The sequence below is a fragment of the Salvelinus sp. IW2-2015 genome, unplaced genomic scaffold (genome assembly GCF_002910315.2).
Source record: "Salvelinus sp. IW2-2015 unplaced genomic scaffold, ASM291031v2 Un_scaffold16511, whole genome shotgun sequence".
Classification (NCBI taxonomy): domain Eukaryota; kingdom Metazoa; phylum Chordata; class Actinopteri; order Salmoniformes; family Salmonidae; genus Salvelinus; species Salvelinus sp. IW2-2015.
In genome coordinates this window covers 134,572-152,786 of record NW_019957621.1, presented here as the reverse complement: position 1 = coordinate 152,786, position 18,215 = coordinate 134,572, and the positions used below count along the sequence as shown (strand labels likewise).

Here is an 18,215-nt window from a genome sequence, read left to right as displayed (position 1 = left end):
AAAAACCCAGCAGTGTTGCTGTTCTTGACACAAACAGGTGCGCGTGGCACCTACTACCATACCCCRTTCAATTGTACTTTATGTTTTGTATTGCCCATTCATCCTCTGAATGGCAAACATACACAATCCATGTCTCAATTGTCTCAAGGCTTAAAAATAATTTAACCTGTCTCCTCCCCTTCATCTACACAGATTGAAGTGGATTTAACAAGTGACATCAATAAGGGGATCATAGCTTTCACCTGGTCAGTCTACAGTATGTCAAATCAAATTTGYCACATGTGCCAAATACAACAGGTATGCTTACTTACAAGCCCTTAACCAAAAATGCTTTAAGTTAAGAAAATAAAAAAGTGTTAAGTAAAAAATAGAAAATGGAAAGAGTGTTCATAATGTTTTGTACATTAAGTGTATATACATACACACGACATACACCAGTCTCAGCTCACACACCATTGTTGTGTAAGTCCAGTGTATATGTTATGGAGTTAAAGGGACTCATGCAAAAGTTACAGTTGGCACAACATTTTTTAAATTAAATTGAATGCGAAACCGGGAGTCAACCTACACAAGAATGTGAACTTGAAATGAATTTGTTTGAATTTCAGAAGACAGCCCTGGGGAGGAGGATAGTCTGGCCACACCCACCTTACGAGCAGCAACTCTTGTTCCATCTTGAGCTTCAGCTCAGCCTCTAGCTGGTCTTTCTCGGAGGTCAGTCTCTGGACCAGGTTACTGATCTCCATGGCATAGTTCTGCTCCAGCTCAGCCTGTTCGTGCTGKGCCCTTCTCTCCTGGTCAGCGCTCCAGCCTGGCCCTCTCAGGCGCCTGGAGCTGTTCTGTAACTCGGTCTGCAGCTTCTCCACTGCCTCCCTTAGCCTCTTAACATGCTCCTCAGCCTGGGCCTTCTGCTCCTCCAGCTCACTGATCTCCACCTTGAAGCCCGAAGAGATGTCCTTCCTCTCCACCTCCATGTTCCGTCGCATCAGCTCCAGGCTGCGCTCGTAGAAGTTCACCTGTGAGGTGAGGATGATGAGGAGGTTCAGGGCTATCCCAGAATTTGAAAAATGGGCCTCATGTACTGAAGTTAGTTCAGTCTTTACATCTAGTGTCACTCAAATTACCAACAATTTTGGACCTTTCAATTTCACATACAAAAATAGGAGACGGTAATCAAAACAATACAAAAACGTGTGAGCTAGGGTTTAATGGCGGGAACCGGGTTACCGAGCTTTACTGGAATTTCCCGCCCAAACCCATCTTTTCCCGGGATAAATGACAGTGAGAAACCAGTAAATTATAACAAATTATTTCTATGAACAGAGTGAAATAAAATGTATTTGTTAAATTATATGCAAAATCTGTCATCATACGGCCTGCTCTACTATCTGCATGACCAATAATCAACGCTCATGTAACGGCTGTCTTCCTCCTCCTCTGACGAGGAGGAGTAGTAAGGATTGGAGGACCAATGCGCAGCGTGGTACGTGTTCATGCTCTTTATTAAAACAAACGAACACTGAAACAAAACAATAAACGACACGTGAAATAACCAACCGAAACAGTTCCGTGTGAAACACACAGACACAGAAAATAAACACCCACGAAACACAGGTGGAAAAAGGCTACCTAAGTATGATTCTCAATCAGAGACAACTAACGACACCTGCCTCTGATTGAGAATCATACCAGGCCAAACGCAAAAAACCAACATAGAAAAACAAACATAGATAACCCACCCAACTCACGCCCTGACCATACTAAAACAAAGAAATAACAAAAGAACTAAGGTCAGAACGTGACAGCTCAGGGTGTGTTGTTGTAGCCTACCGTATTTACTTACAAAGTCACTACTGGTTGGCCTATCTGCTTTTATTACACTGAACAAAAATATAAACGCAACATGTAAAGGGTTGGTCCCATGTTTCATGAGCTGAAATAAAACATCCCAGAAATGTTCCATACGCACAAAAATATTATTTMTCTCAAATTTGGTTCCATCCCTGTTAATGAGCATTTCTACTTTGACAAGATAATCCATCCACCTGACAGGAGTGGTATATCAAGAAGCTGATTGAACAGCATGATCATTACACAGGTGCACCTTGTGCTGGGGACAAAAAAAGGCCACTAAAATGTGAAGTCACAACACAATGCCACAGATGTCTCAAGATTTGAGGGAGCATGCAATTAGCATGCTGACTGCAGGAATGTCCACCAGAGCGGTTTCCAGAGAATTGAATGTTTCTCTACCATAAGCCACCTCGCCAGCTCAGGAACTTCACATCTGGCTTCTTCCCCTGCAGGATCGTCCGAGACCAGCCACCCGGACAGCTGATGAAACTGTGGGTTTTCACATGACCTCATGTTTCAGCATGATAATGCACAGTGCCGCAAGGATCTGTACACAAGCTGAAAACATCCCAGTTCTTCCATGGCCTGCATACTCACCAGACACGTCACCCATTGAGCATGTTTGGGATGCTCTGRATCSATGTGTACGACAGTGTGTTCCAGTTTCCACCGATATCCAGCAAYTTCGCACAGCCATTGAAGAGAAGTGGGACAACATTCCACAGGCCACAATTAACAGCCTGATCAACTCTATGCGAAGGAGATGTGTCACGCTGCATGAGGGAAATGGTGGTCACACCAGATACTGACYGGTTTTCTGATCCACGCGCCCTACCTTTTTTTTGTAAGTATCTGTGACCATCAGATGCATATCTTTATTCCCAGTCATGAAATCCATAGATTAGGGCCCAATTTATTTATTTMAATTGACTGATTGATTGACTGATTTCCTTATTTGAACCGTAACTCAGTAAAATCTTTGAAATTGTTGCATTTTATTWTTGTCTGTGGGGCAAAGTTTTACAAAAAGTATTGCCAACGAGGCCGAAAGCAAAATCGACCTACTGAAAATTCTCTCTAAGGAGGAAACATACAGGTCAAAATACCTGTTTGAGGCGCTCGCCACGATCCAGGCCACCTCCGTGGAGACCAAGAGAGCCTTCTCAGTCTGTGGCCAATTTGTGGCAAAGATCAAAAAAACGCCTATCTGGGARGAATGTATGCACTGCGCTTTATGAGAGACCACTTCAGAGAAAATTCAAGTTAAACAGGTACGGCCTATAGCCTATGCAAATTATTTTGTTTGTTTGTTAGCTACAGGGTAGGCCTACCACGTTATTTTATGTAGCCTATAGCCTAAATTTGTGTGTAGAATGTGATTCTACATTTGTATGGCTGGGACTTGAGAATTAATCAGCTACAATTACAAGTAGTCCTTCCTACAGACYTTTCAAAACAAGTCTGTTTTTCATGTTGAAAAATTATGCGAGAACCGGGTGTCTTTTAATGAACTCGAATTGAAGAAGCAAATTTTATGAAAATCTTTGTTTTTCCTGTCCTGAATAAAAGTAATAATGGAAAATAATAATGTGTGGGTCTTTATTTAATTATATAGCCAGAAGGCTCACGTTTAATTTATTTTATTCTGTGACTATTTACTTTATTGCTAGAAATAGGCATACCATTTATTTTACCATTTTATTTTATGTAAAATATAGCCTACCTTAGAATGGTCATGATTCATGACGAGTTTAGATTCATGGATAATTGATCAACYGCAGTGCTACCCATGGTGCTGAATCTCCGCTACAGCTTAACTGTTTAATAAGCGGAGAGTCAGATACAGTGGCTTGCGAAAGTATTCACCCCCCTTGGCATTTTTCCTATTTTGTTGCCTTACAACCTGAAATTAAAATAGATTTTTTTTGGTGGGTTTGGATCATTTGATTTACACAACATGCCTACCACTTTGAAGATGCAAAATATTTTTTATTGTGAAACAAACAAGAAATAAGACAAAAAAAAGGAAAATAACTATTCACCCCCCCAAAGTCAATACTTTGTAGAACCACCTTTTGCAGCAATCACAGCTGCAAGTCTCTTGGGGTATGTCTCTATAAGCTTGGCACATCTAGCCACTGGGATTTTTGCCCATTCTTCAATGCAAAACTGCTCCAGCTCCTTCAAGTTGGATSGGTTCCGCTGTGGTACAGCGGGTACAGACCTCAATTGGATTGAGGTCTGGGATTTGATTAGGCCATTCCAAGACATTTAAATGTYTCCCCTTAAACCACTCGAGTGTTGCTTTAGTAGTATGCTTAGGGTTATTGTCCTGCTGGAAAGTGAACCTCTGTCCTCGTCTCAAATCTCTGGAAGACAAACAGGTTTCCCTCAAGAATTTCCTTGTATTTAGCGCCATCCATCATTCCTTCAATTCTGACCAGTTTCCCAGTCCCTGCCGATGAAAAACATMCCCAAGGCATGATGCTGCCACCACCATGCTTCACTTTGGGGATGGTGTTCTCAGGGTGATGAGAGGTGTTGGGTTTGCGCCAGACATAGCATTTTCCTTGATGGCCAAAAAGCTAAATTTGAGTCTCATCTGACCAGAGTACCTTCTTCCATATGTTTGGGSAGTCTCCCACATGCCTTTTGGCAAACACCAAACRTGTTTGCTTATTTTTTTTCTTTAAGCAATGGCTTTTTTCTGGCCACTCTTCCGTAAAGCCCAGCTCTGTGGAGTGTACAGCTTAAAGTGGTCCTATGGACAGATAATCCAATCTCCGCTGTGGAGCTTTGCAGCTCCTTCAGGGTTATCTTTGGTCTCTTTGTTGCCTCTCTGACTAATGCCCTCCTTGCCTAGTCTGTGAGTTTTGGTGTGCGGCCCACTCTTGGCAGGTTTGTTGTGGTGCCATATTCTTTCCATTTTTGAATAATGGATTTAATGGTGCTCCGTGGGATGTTCAAAGTTTCTGATATTTTTTTAAACTCAAGCCTGATCTGTACTTCTCCACAACTTTGTCCCTGACCTGTTTGGAGAACTCCTTGGTCTTCATGGTGCCTCTTTCTTRGTGGTGCCATTTGCTTAGTGGTGTTGCAGACTCTGGGGYCTTTCAGAACAGGTGTATATATACTGAGATCATGTGACAGATCATGTGACACGTAAAGTCCACCTGTGTGCAATCTAACTAATTATGTGACTTCTGAAGGTAATTGGCTGCACCAGATCTGAATACATATGCACGTACCGCTTTTTCATTTTTTGAAACAAGTAATTTTTTTCATTTCACTTCACCAATTTGGACTATTTTGTKTATGTCCATTACATGAAATCCAAATAAAAATACATTTAAATTACAGGTTGTAATGCAACAAAACAGGAAAAAGTTCCCTCTGACAAAATCACCACAATAGGCRAAGTAAAAACAGCCACAACCTTCCCAAATTTCACCGATAGACAGTTGTAAGGGGAGAGAAAATGACCAAGCTGCATCTTTCAGTCAAAGGTAGGCTAAAATGAATGTAATTTTCACTAGACTGTAAGAACCTCATAATATTTTAACAGTTGGCCAACAGTGCATCATAGACCTGTTAACTAGGCTACATCAATTAAATAGTGTTTGAGAGAACTGAGTTGATTAAATTGCAACAAATACAACAAGAAACCGTTAGATTCATGTGTCTATTTCTCCATTTATAGTGGTATAATCATGTCAGATTTTTTTTCGCTGGTATTATAGCTTTTAAATACCACTTCCGGTTTGAACGGGAATACCGGGAAGCCCGTAATTTCTTGCAATTTTCTCAGGAAGGAAAATTTGTAGTTTCTTGAAAATATTAAAATCTAGTGTGAGCGTGCGTATCAGAATGCCTCCTCTACCTTGGTCTCTAACTCAATCTTCAGGTCCTGCACCTCCTGGCTGTGCCTCTCCTTAAACTGTTCCATGGCCATCTCCGTCTCAATGCTTACAACCGGACCTGGCAGACTCTCCAGACAACCCGGGCCTGARGGAATAGAARTAAAAACACCAAGGTGGCGAGTCAWATCCAACAGGTTTTTACAGAGGGAAAAAATTATTGATGTTTCCAATTCTTACCATTCTTATTGGCCACTTGTAGCTTTTTGCTAGCCATGGGAGATATGCCTATTTTCATCTCAGGGTCATCTGAAGCACAATGRACAAGATTACTGTAGAGAGTAGGTCAGTGGCTAAAGTGAAACTGTCAGTGTAACTGGAGTGGGACTGAGTGGAGAAATGAGAGGGTGTGTGTGAAAGAGGGTGTGTATGTGCATACATGGGTGGGGAAGAGAGAAAGGAGGGGCCTTTCAGTCCTCCAARGACAAGGCCCATATACTGTACGTTTAAATAAATAAATATATTTTCTAATCAGGGCACGAATATCAATTCTAGGGACAAATCGGGTGAACACAGTATATGGCTTAGGGCTATGAGTGGGATTTACCAGAGTCAGACTCAGTGGTCAGTGATCGTCGGCTGGACCACGCGTGTGTGGACGTGTCTCTTGCCCGCCTGGGTCGCCTCCCCATCCCCTGACTCTTTAACATCTCCACCTCAGAGTTCAACTCGTCATTCCGGTCCCGCAGCTCCTGTGAGACAAAGACGTGTCATTTAACAGGCAATACTTCAGACAAACATACATAACAAACACAGCAAAGCACAGCAGAAATAGTATAAAGATAGAGCAGTATTAGTCACAATGGCCTCACTGCCACGCACATGCTATTCAAACYACACTGCATCACAAATTCTGTGAACCTAGAATAACACACGCTCACCTTCACTTTCTAGTTTCCCAAAATGGGAGGCGTTTGGATAAATCAAGAGGATTGTCATTCACAYACTCAAAACAGGTCTCGACTCTGTCCGGGCAAGTAAACAAAAAGTCTTTAAAAATWGTTTGCCATAAATCATAAATGTTATGCATGCAGTGTATAACTAATTACTGCGCTATGTTTTGGAAAATTKTGAAAGGGAAACCAGGTCGAGCCCCCTTGGGGGTTCCACGCAAGGCATGATTATTTAAACACACACAGCCTTTCTTAAAAAAAAAAAAATCACCCCCTTTAACTCCAATTTCATGGTATCCAATTGGTAGTTACAGTCTTGTCTCATCGCTGCAACTCCCAAACGGACTCGGGAGAGGCGTGCGTCCTCTGAAACACAACCCAACCAAGCCAAACTGCWTCTTGACACAATGCCCACTTAACCCGGAAGCTAGCCGCACCATTGTGTCGGAGGAAACACCGTACACCYGGCGACMGTGTCAGCGTGCACTGCGCCCGGCCCGCCACAGGAGTCGCTAGTGCGCGATGGGACAAGGACATCCCTGCCGGCCAAACCCTCCCCTAACCCAGACGACACTGGGCCAATTGTGCGCCGCCCCATAGGTCTCCCGGTCGCGGCCGGCTACAAAAGAGCCTGGACTCGAACCCAGAATCTCTAGTKGCACAGCTAGCACTGTGTTGCAGTGCCTTAGACCACTGCGCCACTCGGGAGGCCCAACACACACACTCTTACCCGGCACTGCAGCTCGTACTCCTTGATGATCTCAGAGAAGCGCTCCTCCTGGTTCAGCAGCCCTGTATTGTTCGGATCCAGGCTCCCAAACTGTGTCAGCCAAACAAAACGGAAACACTTATCAATCATTAATTCCTGGCAAAAACCACACTGCTCACTCCCTGAGGGATGAGTTACCACAGCAGGACATCATCACGCTAGGGTGACCACATATCCCGGATTGTGCGGTGACAGTCCTGCATTTTGGCCCTTTGTCCCGCTTTTGATCAACAAATTAAAACAGTCAGATTTCCTATTAATTTAATGAGAATTGACATTCCAACCGGTCTTTTTTGAAGTCACCTTGCGCTTATGACAAGATATATAAGGATCTGGTGCTGGTGATGTTAATACATTTCTCCAATCGTTGTTGAGAGCTGATATTCTGCACAGTGCAAGAAAAGATGTTGGCCAATATCATATTGTCAACCAATCCCATTTGTGAAATCTTTTTGGGCTAAATTCCAAATAAACTTGGAGAGAACTACCAGTACTTCCAAAAAGCTTGCGTYTAACGAAGAGCTACAAAAGCACATAAATAGCCATATTAGACTGAAAGGTAATTTCATAAAACTCTCCATGCTCATTAGTTGCTAATTTAACATATTTGCTGCTACTTCACTCAATCCCATTTTAAAAGTTTCCCCTTCCTAACTGTTTACATTCCCTGAGGGGTGCTGCCTGAAAAAAACATTCATGTATAGGCTACACTGTCCCGCATTTGGGAATTTTAAATCCGGTCACCCTACATCAAGCCCATCCTCACATAGTTCCCTCTCACCTTGTCTAGTAGGAGCTGGTCCAGGTCTCTCTGCAGCTTGGAGATGGTGTTCTCTGCCTCCGACAGCTTCCCCTTCAGAACACTGTCCTCCTCCTCCAAACGGCGGTTCTCCTGTTAGCCCAGAGGGAGGGTTATTGAGAGTGATACGATACCGCTTTAAGATATCCACAGCAACACAGTATAACCACTCCATAACAGAGAGCAATAGGGGTACTAACGATGGGTGATTGTTAAGAAGCTAAGCAGGAGTCTGGCATTCGTTGGTTGTCCGTGGGCATAGAGTATGGATGTTGCAAGTATGAAGGCAAAAAACTAAATCACATGAACTAATCTAATCCTCTCTTTTGAGGTCTCTAGAGAGGAGACTGGGATGGAGATGAAAACAAACTGCTTGCAGAAACTTAACCAGTTTATACTCATACAAAAGACGTGCATTCAAAAGCACGAGGAGCCTCTTATGAAGTGAAATCAAATAGAGGTTAAGCTCAAGGAATCTTTTAGGCAGGGTGGTTAAGCAATCGTCTGCATTCCTAGTACTCCTTTATCATTGTAAAAACCTCACGGTGTGYATCTATAGTGCTTGTCACCTGGGTGGCATTACAGATTTCCTCCTGCAGACTGGCATCCTGTGCATGTAGGACCTCCACTTCCTCTTTGAGCTTRGCCCGCTCACGCTCCACCTGCTGTAGCAAGACCTCGCTCTCCTGCTCCGATTCACTGCGCAGGGCCGTTAGCCTATCCCGGAACTCCTGCTCCAGACCCCTGCCAATCAGAAGTTTAACAAAAAAGTTCCATCCACCACGCATGACAATACACAACCAGTCAAGCAAGATTTTCCAACCATCACATCAGTCTGTAACATACAGAATGACATGGAGGCAAGAAGGAAGAGAAGGTCTTACTTGATTTTGGTTTCATTCAGTGACTCAATAGTGGCGTGCCTGTCATCCACCTCTCTGACCAGCTGGAGGTTTCTCCTGTCGGCCCACTCCAGGTCGGCCTTGACCTTGTCCCTTTCCTGACAAGCCTGGTCTGCTAGGACCCTGAGGGATAGACCGCGGACAGACATTGGCCATGGACCTAAGCACAACACTCACCAGAATGACCTGATCATGGAGGACTCACTTTAACAGCAGTTATTCTATGTACATTATGCACAAAGAATCAAAAAAGGCTGACCACAGCAGTTTAATATTGGCAAATTAATACTTACTGAAAGAATGCAGTATTTTGGTTCCAAAGATGGTCAGTAAACTGACAAGGCAATGATTGATGCAATCAACAATATGAAAACATCAACATCTCTCACCTCTAGGTGGAGACATAGTACAAATCTATCAACCAAAAATCCATGATGTAACATGTAGGCTACAGGTTTTGTGTGACTATTAGTGTGAAGTTGAACCAATGATTCCCCCTATAGCAATTATTGACCATGAAATCAATAAAGAGTTGATGTAAATGATTTGGTCTCAGTTTAAGGTCATTGGCTCACACAGGAAATGAATCCAGAGGATGTACTAAAGTGTCTTTGACCATAACCTCTAKAGAGTCCATAGAAGCATGCAGTACCAAAGTATACAGTATCAAACCAAAGACTCACTGGAGGAACTGGATCTCGTTCTTGTAAGAGATGAGAGCGGCCTGGTGGATGCCGTTGCCGCTGACCAGCAGCTCATTGTCCAGGGCCAGGGTGAGCTCCGCCAGACTGACTCGCTCCTCCAGGGGGAAGTCCAGAGTCTGGAGGGGATAGAACAGCATGAGGTCATCTGGCAAACTTACGGCAGTGGTCACCTAATCATCAACCCTGGTCCTTATTGCAGGGTTGGAACAAAAGCCTGCAACCCTGTAGCTCTCCAGGACCAGGGGCCTAATTTATAACCGTTGCGTATATTTTACACTAAATATCTGCGTGCGCCATTTCTGAAAGGATTGCATGCTCACAAATATATGGAGATGTATACATTTGTCTAACACCATACATATGCATGTTATAAACCAGATTTGTGCCCGTGTGAACGAGCATTATACAATGCATTCGAAAATAATGCAGACCCATGGACTTTTTCCGCATTTTTTTATGTTACAGCCTTATTCTATAATGGATTAAATAGTTCCCCCCCCCTGATCAATCTACACACATTACCCCATAATGACAAAGCAAAACATCTGGCCCAGCCAGAGTCCGGGCTCTGGCTGGGCAACTCAACGACAATCAAGGACTTGTCCTGAAGCCACTCCTGCATTGTCTTGGCTACGTGTTTAGGGACGTTGTCCTGTTGAAAGGTGCACCTTCCCCTCAGTCTGAGGACCTGAGCACTCTGGAGCAGGTTTTCATCTAGAAACTCTGTACTTTGCTCCGTTCATCTTTCCCTCAATCCTGACTAGTCTCCCAGTCCCTGCTGCTGAAAAACATCCCCACAGCATGATGCTGCCACCACCACCACCAACACCATGCTTCACCATTGGGATGGTGCCAGGTTTCCTCCAGACGTGACACTTGGCATTCAGGCCGAAGAGTTGAATCTTGGTTTCATCAGACCAGAGAATCTTGTTTCTCATGGACTGAGAGTCTTTTAGGTGCATTTTGGCAAACTCCAAGCGGGCTGTCATGTGCCTTTTACTGAAGAGTGGCTTCCATCTGGCCACTCTACCATAAAGGCCTGATTGGTGGAGTGCTGTAGAGRTGGTTGTCCTTCTGGAAGGTTCTCCAATCTCCACAGARGAACTCTACAGCTCTGTTAGAGTGACCATTGGGTTCTTGGTCACCTCCCTGACCAAGGCCCTTCTCCCCCGATTGCTCAGTTTGGCCRGGCGGCCAGCTCTAGGAAGAGTCTTGGTGGTTCCAAACTTCTTCCATTTAAGAATGATGGAAGCAACTGTGTTTTTGGGGACCTTYCATGCTGCAAACATTTTTTGGTACCCTTCCCCAGATCTGTGCCTCGACACAATCCTGTTTTGGCRCTCTAYGGACAATTCCTTCAACCTCATGGCTTGGTTTCAGATCAAGATCAACTGTCTGTTCACCTGTTAAATTGGAATGTATGTTATAAACCATGCTCCCTTTCGGATACATAGAGAAAAAACTAGAAATGATAATAGTCTATCTAATAGGACCAATTAATTGAGCCATGTGCATGGCAATTTGATGTATGGCTACTTTAGGAATATTAACTCATCATGGCCAGAAAAGCTTTAGAATGTATTCTGCAATGATTATAATATATGCATTATGTTAATAAATGAAATATTGTCTACTCGAGAAATGTGAAATTACAGTAATCAGATGTCGCCTTCAAACATCAATGGAAAAGGTGAACCTGGTCTACCTTCGAACTGCGCATCGGATCGCAAAGAGCAAAATACTTGAAATAGCTTATCTATTTACTACTGTGAAGTGGGTCAAATTAAATGAGAGATGGGTCGTTTTTACATTTTAGTACACGCTCTTATCCAGAGCAGCATACATTTTTTTACTTTTTTGAAATGGTCCCCTATGGGAATTGAACCCACAACCCTCAACCTTGGCGTTGCAAGCACAATGCTCTACCAACTGAGGCACATGAGATGACTGGTAGCCTATCCTAACTTTTTGTAGGCCTCTAGGCTATTTCGCGAGTACGAAACCATCGGTCAGAAAAGGTGAGGAATTTATTCTTCACTGATCATGGAAATGTAATAAATAATCGGAAATATAGGCCTATTTATAATGATTTTAGAATGCAAAGACCAAATAAATAGATTCTCACWAACTGCAAATTATTGCATATTATTATTTTTAGCAACCTGTTTTTTGTTATGAAAAAAAGTGTTGTGTATTCCTGCACAAGGCTACTTTCGCCTTCTTGCAATGCAATACTTCAGCCACAAGAAACTGTGTGTACACATGGTCTAAAGATTGCGGAGGATAAGCAAATTCTCACGTCAAGTTCCGGTTTTATAAATGCAAACTTTCACGTGAAAACTGGSGCACGCATGTTTTCGGGCATATTTTGTGCATACGCAACATTTATAAATGAGGCCCCAGGTGTTTTGACAACTGGTGTATGGTAAATATAAATTCATGTCAAAGTTCAGTTCATCCTCATGTAATAAAATGTGTCAGATTACAAGAGGATTATTTCAGTAACACATAATGTAACTAGAGTGTGTCTTGCTTGGGCCTTTTGTAGGCAGTGTTCCATAGATTATAGTTCTACACCACAGCATGTAATCTAAACCAAAAGACCATCCACTACATGTAACTGGAACTCACAATCTCAATTCTACTCCTAYTACACATTTTACACACAGGAAGGAGATATGCCCCTAAAGGAGTCAGAAATACAGTTTATGTAACTTGTCTTGTCAAAATGATGAAATTAGAAATCTTGCAGCCTTCTTTATTTAAGTGATAATGCCCGAGAAGCCGGTGTTTGGAGGATATATTGGCAAGGCAAACCGTGTCAATATATCCTCCTAACACCAGCTGCCGTGCCAATATATCCTCCAAACACCAGCTTCGAGGGCATTTTCACTTTTATAAAACAGGTTACCAACATATTCAAATACTGATTAACATATTTTAATTTAAAAACGTTATTTAGATTAATTTATTCATACTATTTCATCCTTCCACAAGATATAGTCTCGACACAAATCTAGGGTTGCTACCCAAGCCGGCTGGTTCGTTCTATTGGTTCGGTTGCCAGAGATGCGACCCAGTCGTTCAGTCTTTTTGTTCTGTATCTATGGACGCGACTCAGTCGTTCGTTCTAAATGTTCCATTGCCATAYTGGCTGGCAACGTTCTTATCACTTGCTTGCTAGCCAGCCAACTACGGCTAACTTACAGTCACGTCAAACGTTAAAAAAATAACAGTAGCAGCATTTGCAYTTGTTTAAGCAGTTCTCTAGTGACATTTATTTGGATACATCCATAACAATGATCTAATGAGGCACGATTTCGCCTGGCAAATAAAATGCACTCTCTCATCWGGACATTGTTGTTCAGAGGAGCTAGCCAACAACAAAGTAAAGACTGCACTTYGTTTGACCTTTTTTCAATTKACATTTCTTTGTATATATCCATAAAAATGATGCCAGCTGATTCATGATTTCGACTGGCTGAGAAACGCTGCCTGCCTGTCTATCTCGCCCCGACTCCTACACGTTCATTACAATGKGACAGCTGGAGATCRAATTTTTATATTGAAACGATGTTGCAAATGTCAGTGAGACAGACAGCAAGGTTTATACAAATCTCTGCTTTCGAAAACTAAATGTTAGTCTAAAAGAAATGTGAGGTAATGTTTAGATGCTTTTTATAGTGGATATCAAGTTTATAAATTGCCTGCCTAGGCTGATGAGACAGTGGATTGCGCATTCAGATGGAACAGAGTAAATAGGCATTTTAACCTSATAGATTTAGCAGGTGGAAAGTTGTGGAATAGACACCGGCTGGAATGTGCTTTTAACCAATCACCATTCAGGATTAGACCCACCCATTGAAAAACCTGTACCAATCCCTGAACACCAAGGCTTTTCAGCAACATTTCAATTCAAGTAGCAGCAAAGGAAGAGTAATCAACATTTCAAAGCAACTTCTGAAAATAACTGGTACAAGCAATGAGCGTGTGTATCCATGACTGGAGGATATTCAAATAAAAAACAGTAATAGGATGAAGACGTACATTGGTTCATAACTTTCTCACAAAGCTTACCTTTCACAGATTCTGCTCACAAGCCCAGAGCATGMTAAACCACTAAAAACCACATGATGTTCACACTGGGTGCTTATTATCTAACATCAAACACATAGTGTGACAGGCTCCAACTAGCCAACTGTCATGGTACAAGTCCGGCACTGACCTGTAGGATGTCCCTGCTGTTCCGGATGCCCTCCTCATTCCAGAGGGTGATGACCCTCTCTGGACTGGTGCAGCCCGACCCATCGTCCAGCCTGGTCAGCAGCCTCTGGCCCACGGTGGCAGACAGGAGAGATGGAGAGGTGGAGCGCACCATCCGCTCCTCAAAGGCCTGGCAGAAAACAGAGGAAGACATGAAAGCTACAGGAACAGGCTAGCTGATGGCCCAATTTAGTTCCTCCTCCACGGAACACTGCTGTAGATCAKTGTGGCACTGCGCAGTTCCGCCTCACCTCTGTTCCCAAATGCCATAGAAATACAAAAAGAAAGTTATACAAAGAAGGGCATTGTAGCAGAAACACCTCCTTCGGTCATGCCGCTTTCTCTAAGAATAACCCACCTCCACTGTGCATTGTGTAATCCAGGCTCCCACAGACAAAAGAGCTTCAGCACCACAAATACATTATTGCACGYGCCACTAATAAACGCAATTTTGCTGTTATAACACTTAATATGGCTTAGCCTACATTCCATTTCCTATTTGCTCATGGATTACATCCCACACCAGTTTGGGACATGGAGGAGTAGCAGTAGTATTTAGGTTCTGAGCAAGCCTGAGAAACACACTTTTGTCTCAGTGCTGGTTCATGTACCTAGTTGTTCCTAATACATGGGAGGCACCAACATGCCAAGCTTGGAAAGAAAGGATGTTGTCTTTCATAGCCCATGTTAACAGACCACGGCGACATATCAGACTTGAAGTGCAATACATGATTTCAAACTTTGGCTTTCTCTTCGTGTGGAAATTGTCATTCAGCAAGCGAAYGCAGGAAGGGCAAACTAAGCTCTGCCCCCTCAATTTTATGATTGGCTGCTGCCTTAATTGACCAGCAGGAAATTGGAGCATTCGTCATCTGAGAGACAGACAGCCTACTATAGCGAACAAAAGTATAAAACGCAACATGCAACAATTTCAACKATTTAAAAAAATGTGCTGCATGGTCAATACGACGTCTGCATTGGCCATACAGMATTTTCTGCGATGCGGTGGCAGTCAGAGCAAACATACTTTTTGTGCTTCTCAGAGCAGTGCAGAGCTGTTGTGAAGGAARTTGTCAAGGAAGTGAGTTTGTGTTTTACAGGACCTTCTGCCCTCAACTACTGTTAACCAATCATGTAAATGCGGAGCTATACGGAGYACTCTGCATTGTTACAACATTTGAGAGGCACACGGCGATGTGGTAACCCCCGGGGCTCCACAATTGCGTCACACCATCCATAAGGCACCGCCAACACTAGAATAATGCATAAATTGGCTCTTACAGTTCATATAAGGAAATCAGTCAATTGAAATTAATTMATTAGGCCCTAATCTATGGATTTCACATGACTGGGCAGGGGCGTGGGAGGACATRGGCCCACCCACTGGGGAGCCAGGCCCAGCCAATCAAAATGAGATTTTCCACACAAAAGGGATTTATTACAGACAGAAATACTCAGTTTCATCAGCTGTCTGGGTGGTTGGTCTCAAACTATCCCGCAGGTGAAACAGCAGGATGTGGCGGTTTAATTGTTTTTTTGACCAGTCACATCAGATCTTCATATATGAGATCTTTTTCAGATCTGATTGGTCAGAAGACCAATTACTGAAAAAATATTGGGTTAAAGTTTCTGTTTGCCTTTTATGTCAGATACTGAAGGGAAGGGACAATTTCTAATCAATAGATCATATTTTGAATAMTTTATTATGCCTTTATCTTAATCCTAAACAAAACTATAAGCCACAGAGAATATTTCAAGAGCCTCCCAAGCAAGCACATAATGTTCGGCGAACCATATGTTTCTTGGTGAGAGTGTGGTTGTCCTATGGKTCTTTTGCATACAACCTTCCCACACCTTTCTGGGAATGGTGCAAGATTGTTCCAAAGCCAAGCAACTTTCTCAGCACATTTAAGGAACTTGACAAAAAAAAAACATTACATTACTTTAACAGAATGTTTCCTAAAAGTTCAAACATGGTACATTTCATTTCAATTTTGGTAATGTTCTAGGAACATTCTCCAACTGGTTTGACATTAGGAATGTTCTCAAATAGTTGAAAGTTAGGAAAACATTCTTCTGTGGGAATTTCAGTACTTTTCTGCAGGTTTCCTTATGGTTCTATTTAAAGTCATATTTTTGAACATTAAGAAAACTTTCCATAAAAAAACATTAACGTCCAAAGAATGTTATTTAAAAACATATACATTCCGTTCTCAGTGTCAACAAAACTCTCTATCCTTTATCTTGTAAATTGTTTTCAGGCCCACTAATTGGTCACCCCTAATCTTAATTAGTGCTCGTTTCCGTTGAAATGGGGTATGTTTGAATAGATTAAAATGAACAGCTTTGTATGAGTTTAAAAAAACATGGCATGCTAGCACCATCCTGGTGGCGCAGTGGACTAATTCCATGGATAGAGAACAGAAGATCATATGTTTGAATCTCACTGATGCCATGTCAATATAAAAAAGAAATGTGTTTGCATGATTAATGCCTAAGGAAATTAATTTCTGTGTGTCCAATCTGTACTCKGGGTTCAAAAAAGGTAACACCAAATAATAATTTCCACTGTCAGAACATTAAGGTGGCACTCCAGTCTCCTTTTCACCTCATTTAACACCTAATTTACTTAATAAAAGGCACATCTCAATAGGTGGTCCAGGTAAGTCATGTCAAAGCACAAATGGCTGGGGGTATGGGCCTTTCCTATTTTGTCCTCTATTGTTCCTCAAGCAAGGGGGAGGCTGATGACGTCACAAATTCGCATCAAACTCCTTGAACGACCTACTCATTGAGTTTGCAGTTGTGCAAACTGGAAACCACATATCCTGAGGCCGCATTTATTGTAACTGGAGACTTCAACAAAGCCAATTTGAGGAAAACACTACTGAAGATTTATCAACACATTGCCTGTAGTACTAGAGCTTCAAAATCTCAACCATGTTACTCTCCCTTCCAGGATGACTACAAGGCCCTCCCCCGCCCTCCCTTCTGAAAATCAGATCACGACTCCATTCTGCTCCTCCCTTCCTATAGTCAGAAACTCAAAACAGGAAGTACCCGTGCTAAGGTCTATTCAACGCTGGTCTGACCAAWCGGAATCCATGCTTCAAGATTGTTTTGATCACGCGGACTAGGATATGTTCCGGGTTGCCTCTGAGAATAACACTGACACGGTGACTATTAAAACCTACCCAAACCAAAAACAATGGATAGATGGCAACATTCGCGCAAAACTGAAACCGTAAACCACCGCATTTAACCACGGCAAGGTGACTGGGAATAGGGTTGAATACAAACAGTGTAGTTATCCCCCCCATAAGGCAATCAAACAGGCAAAACGTCAGTACAGAGACAGCAGAGTTGTATGTAGCAGGGACCCATGACAAAATTGGATTACAAAAGGGAAAACCAGCCATGCCGCAGAGATCGACACTACGCTGATCCTCAACACAGGGGTCCCATAAAAGTGCGTRCTCAGCCCCCTCCTGTACTCCATGTTCCCCCATGACTGCGTGGCAACGCACCCCTCCAACTCAATCATCAAGTTTGCAGATGACACAAAGGTAGCAAGCCTGATTACCAACAATGATGAGACAGCCTACAGGGAGGAGGTGAGGGCCCTGGCGAAGTGGTGCCAGAAAAATTACCTCTCCCTCAACAAAGCAAAGGAGCTGATCGTGGACTTCAGGAAACAGCAGAGGGTGCACCCCCTTATCTACATTGACGGGACCGCAGTGGAAAAGGTGGAAAGTTTCAAGTTCCTTGGCGTACGCATCACTGACAATCTGAAATGGTCCACCCCCACACAGACAGTGCCTCTTCAACCTCAGGAGGCTGAAGAAATTTGACTTGGCCCCTAAACCCTCAAACTTTTACAGATGCACCACTGAAAGCATCCTGTCAGGCTGTATCACCACCTGGTACGGCAATTATGCCGCCCGCAACAGCAGGGCTCTCCAGAGGGTGGTGCAGTCTGCCTAACGCATCACCGGGTACACACTGCCTGCCCTCCAGGACACCTACAGCACCCGATGTCACAGGAAGGCCAAAAAGATTATCAAGTACATCAACCACACGAGCCACAGCCTGTTCACCCCGCTATCATCMAGAA

General features: G+C 43.0%; 1 protein-coding gene across 3 annotated transcripts in view; it reads right to left on the bottom strand.

Moving 5' to 3' along the window:
• Window positions 1-18,215, bottom strand: part of ninl (ninein-like) — a 55,386-nt gene that overhangs the window by 14,009 nt on the left and 23,162 nt on the right. For all 3 annotated transcript variants that reach the window (XM_024146725.2, XM_024146724.2, XM_024146726.2), the window contains exons 8-17: window positions 14,064-14,231; window positions 9,818-9,954; window positions 9,117-9,257; window positions 8,802-8,976; window positions 8,215-8,325; window positions 7,395-7,484; window positions 6,319-6,463; window positions 5,952-6,020; window positions 5,735-5,859; window positions 649-1,016 (exon numbers count right to left, since the gene is read on the bottom strand). In XM_024146725.2, the coding sequence (XP_024002493.1) occupies window positions 649-1,016; window positions 5,735-5,859; window positions 5,952-6,020; window positions 6,319-6,463; window positions 7,395-7,484; window positions 8,215-8,325; window positions 8,802-8,976; window positions 9,117-9,257; window positions 9,818-9,954; window positions 14,064-14,231 (1,529 nt within the window). The remainder of the gene's footprint in view (window positions 1-648; window positions 1,017-5,734; window positions 5,860-5,951; window positions 6,021-6,318; window positions 6,464-7,394; window positions 7,485-8,214; window positions 8,326-8,801; window positions 8,977-9,116; window positions 9,258-9,817; window positions 9,955-14,063; window positions 14,232-18,215) is intronic.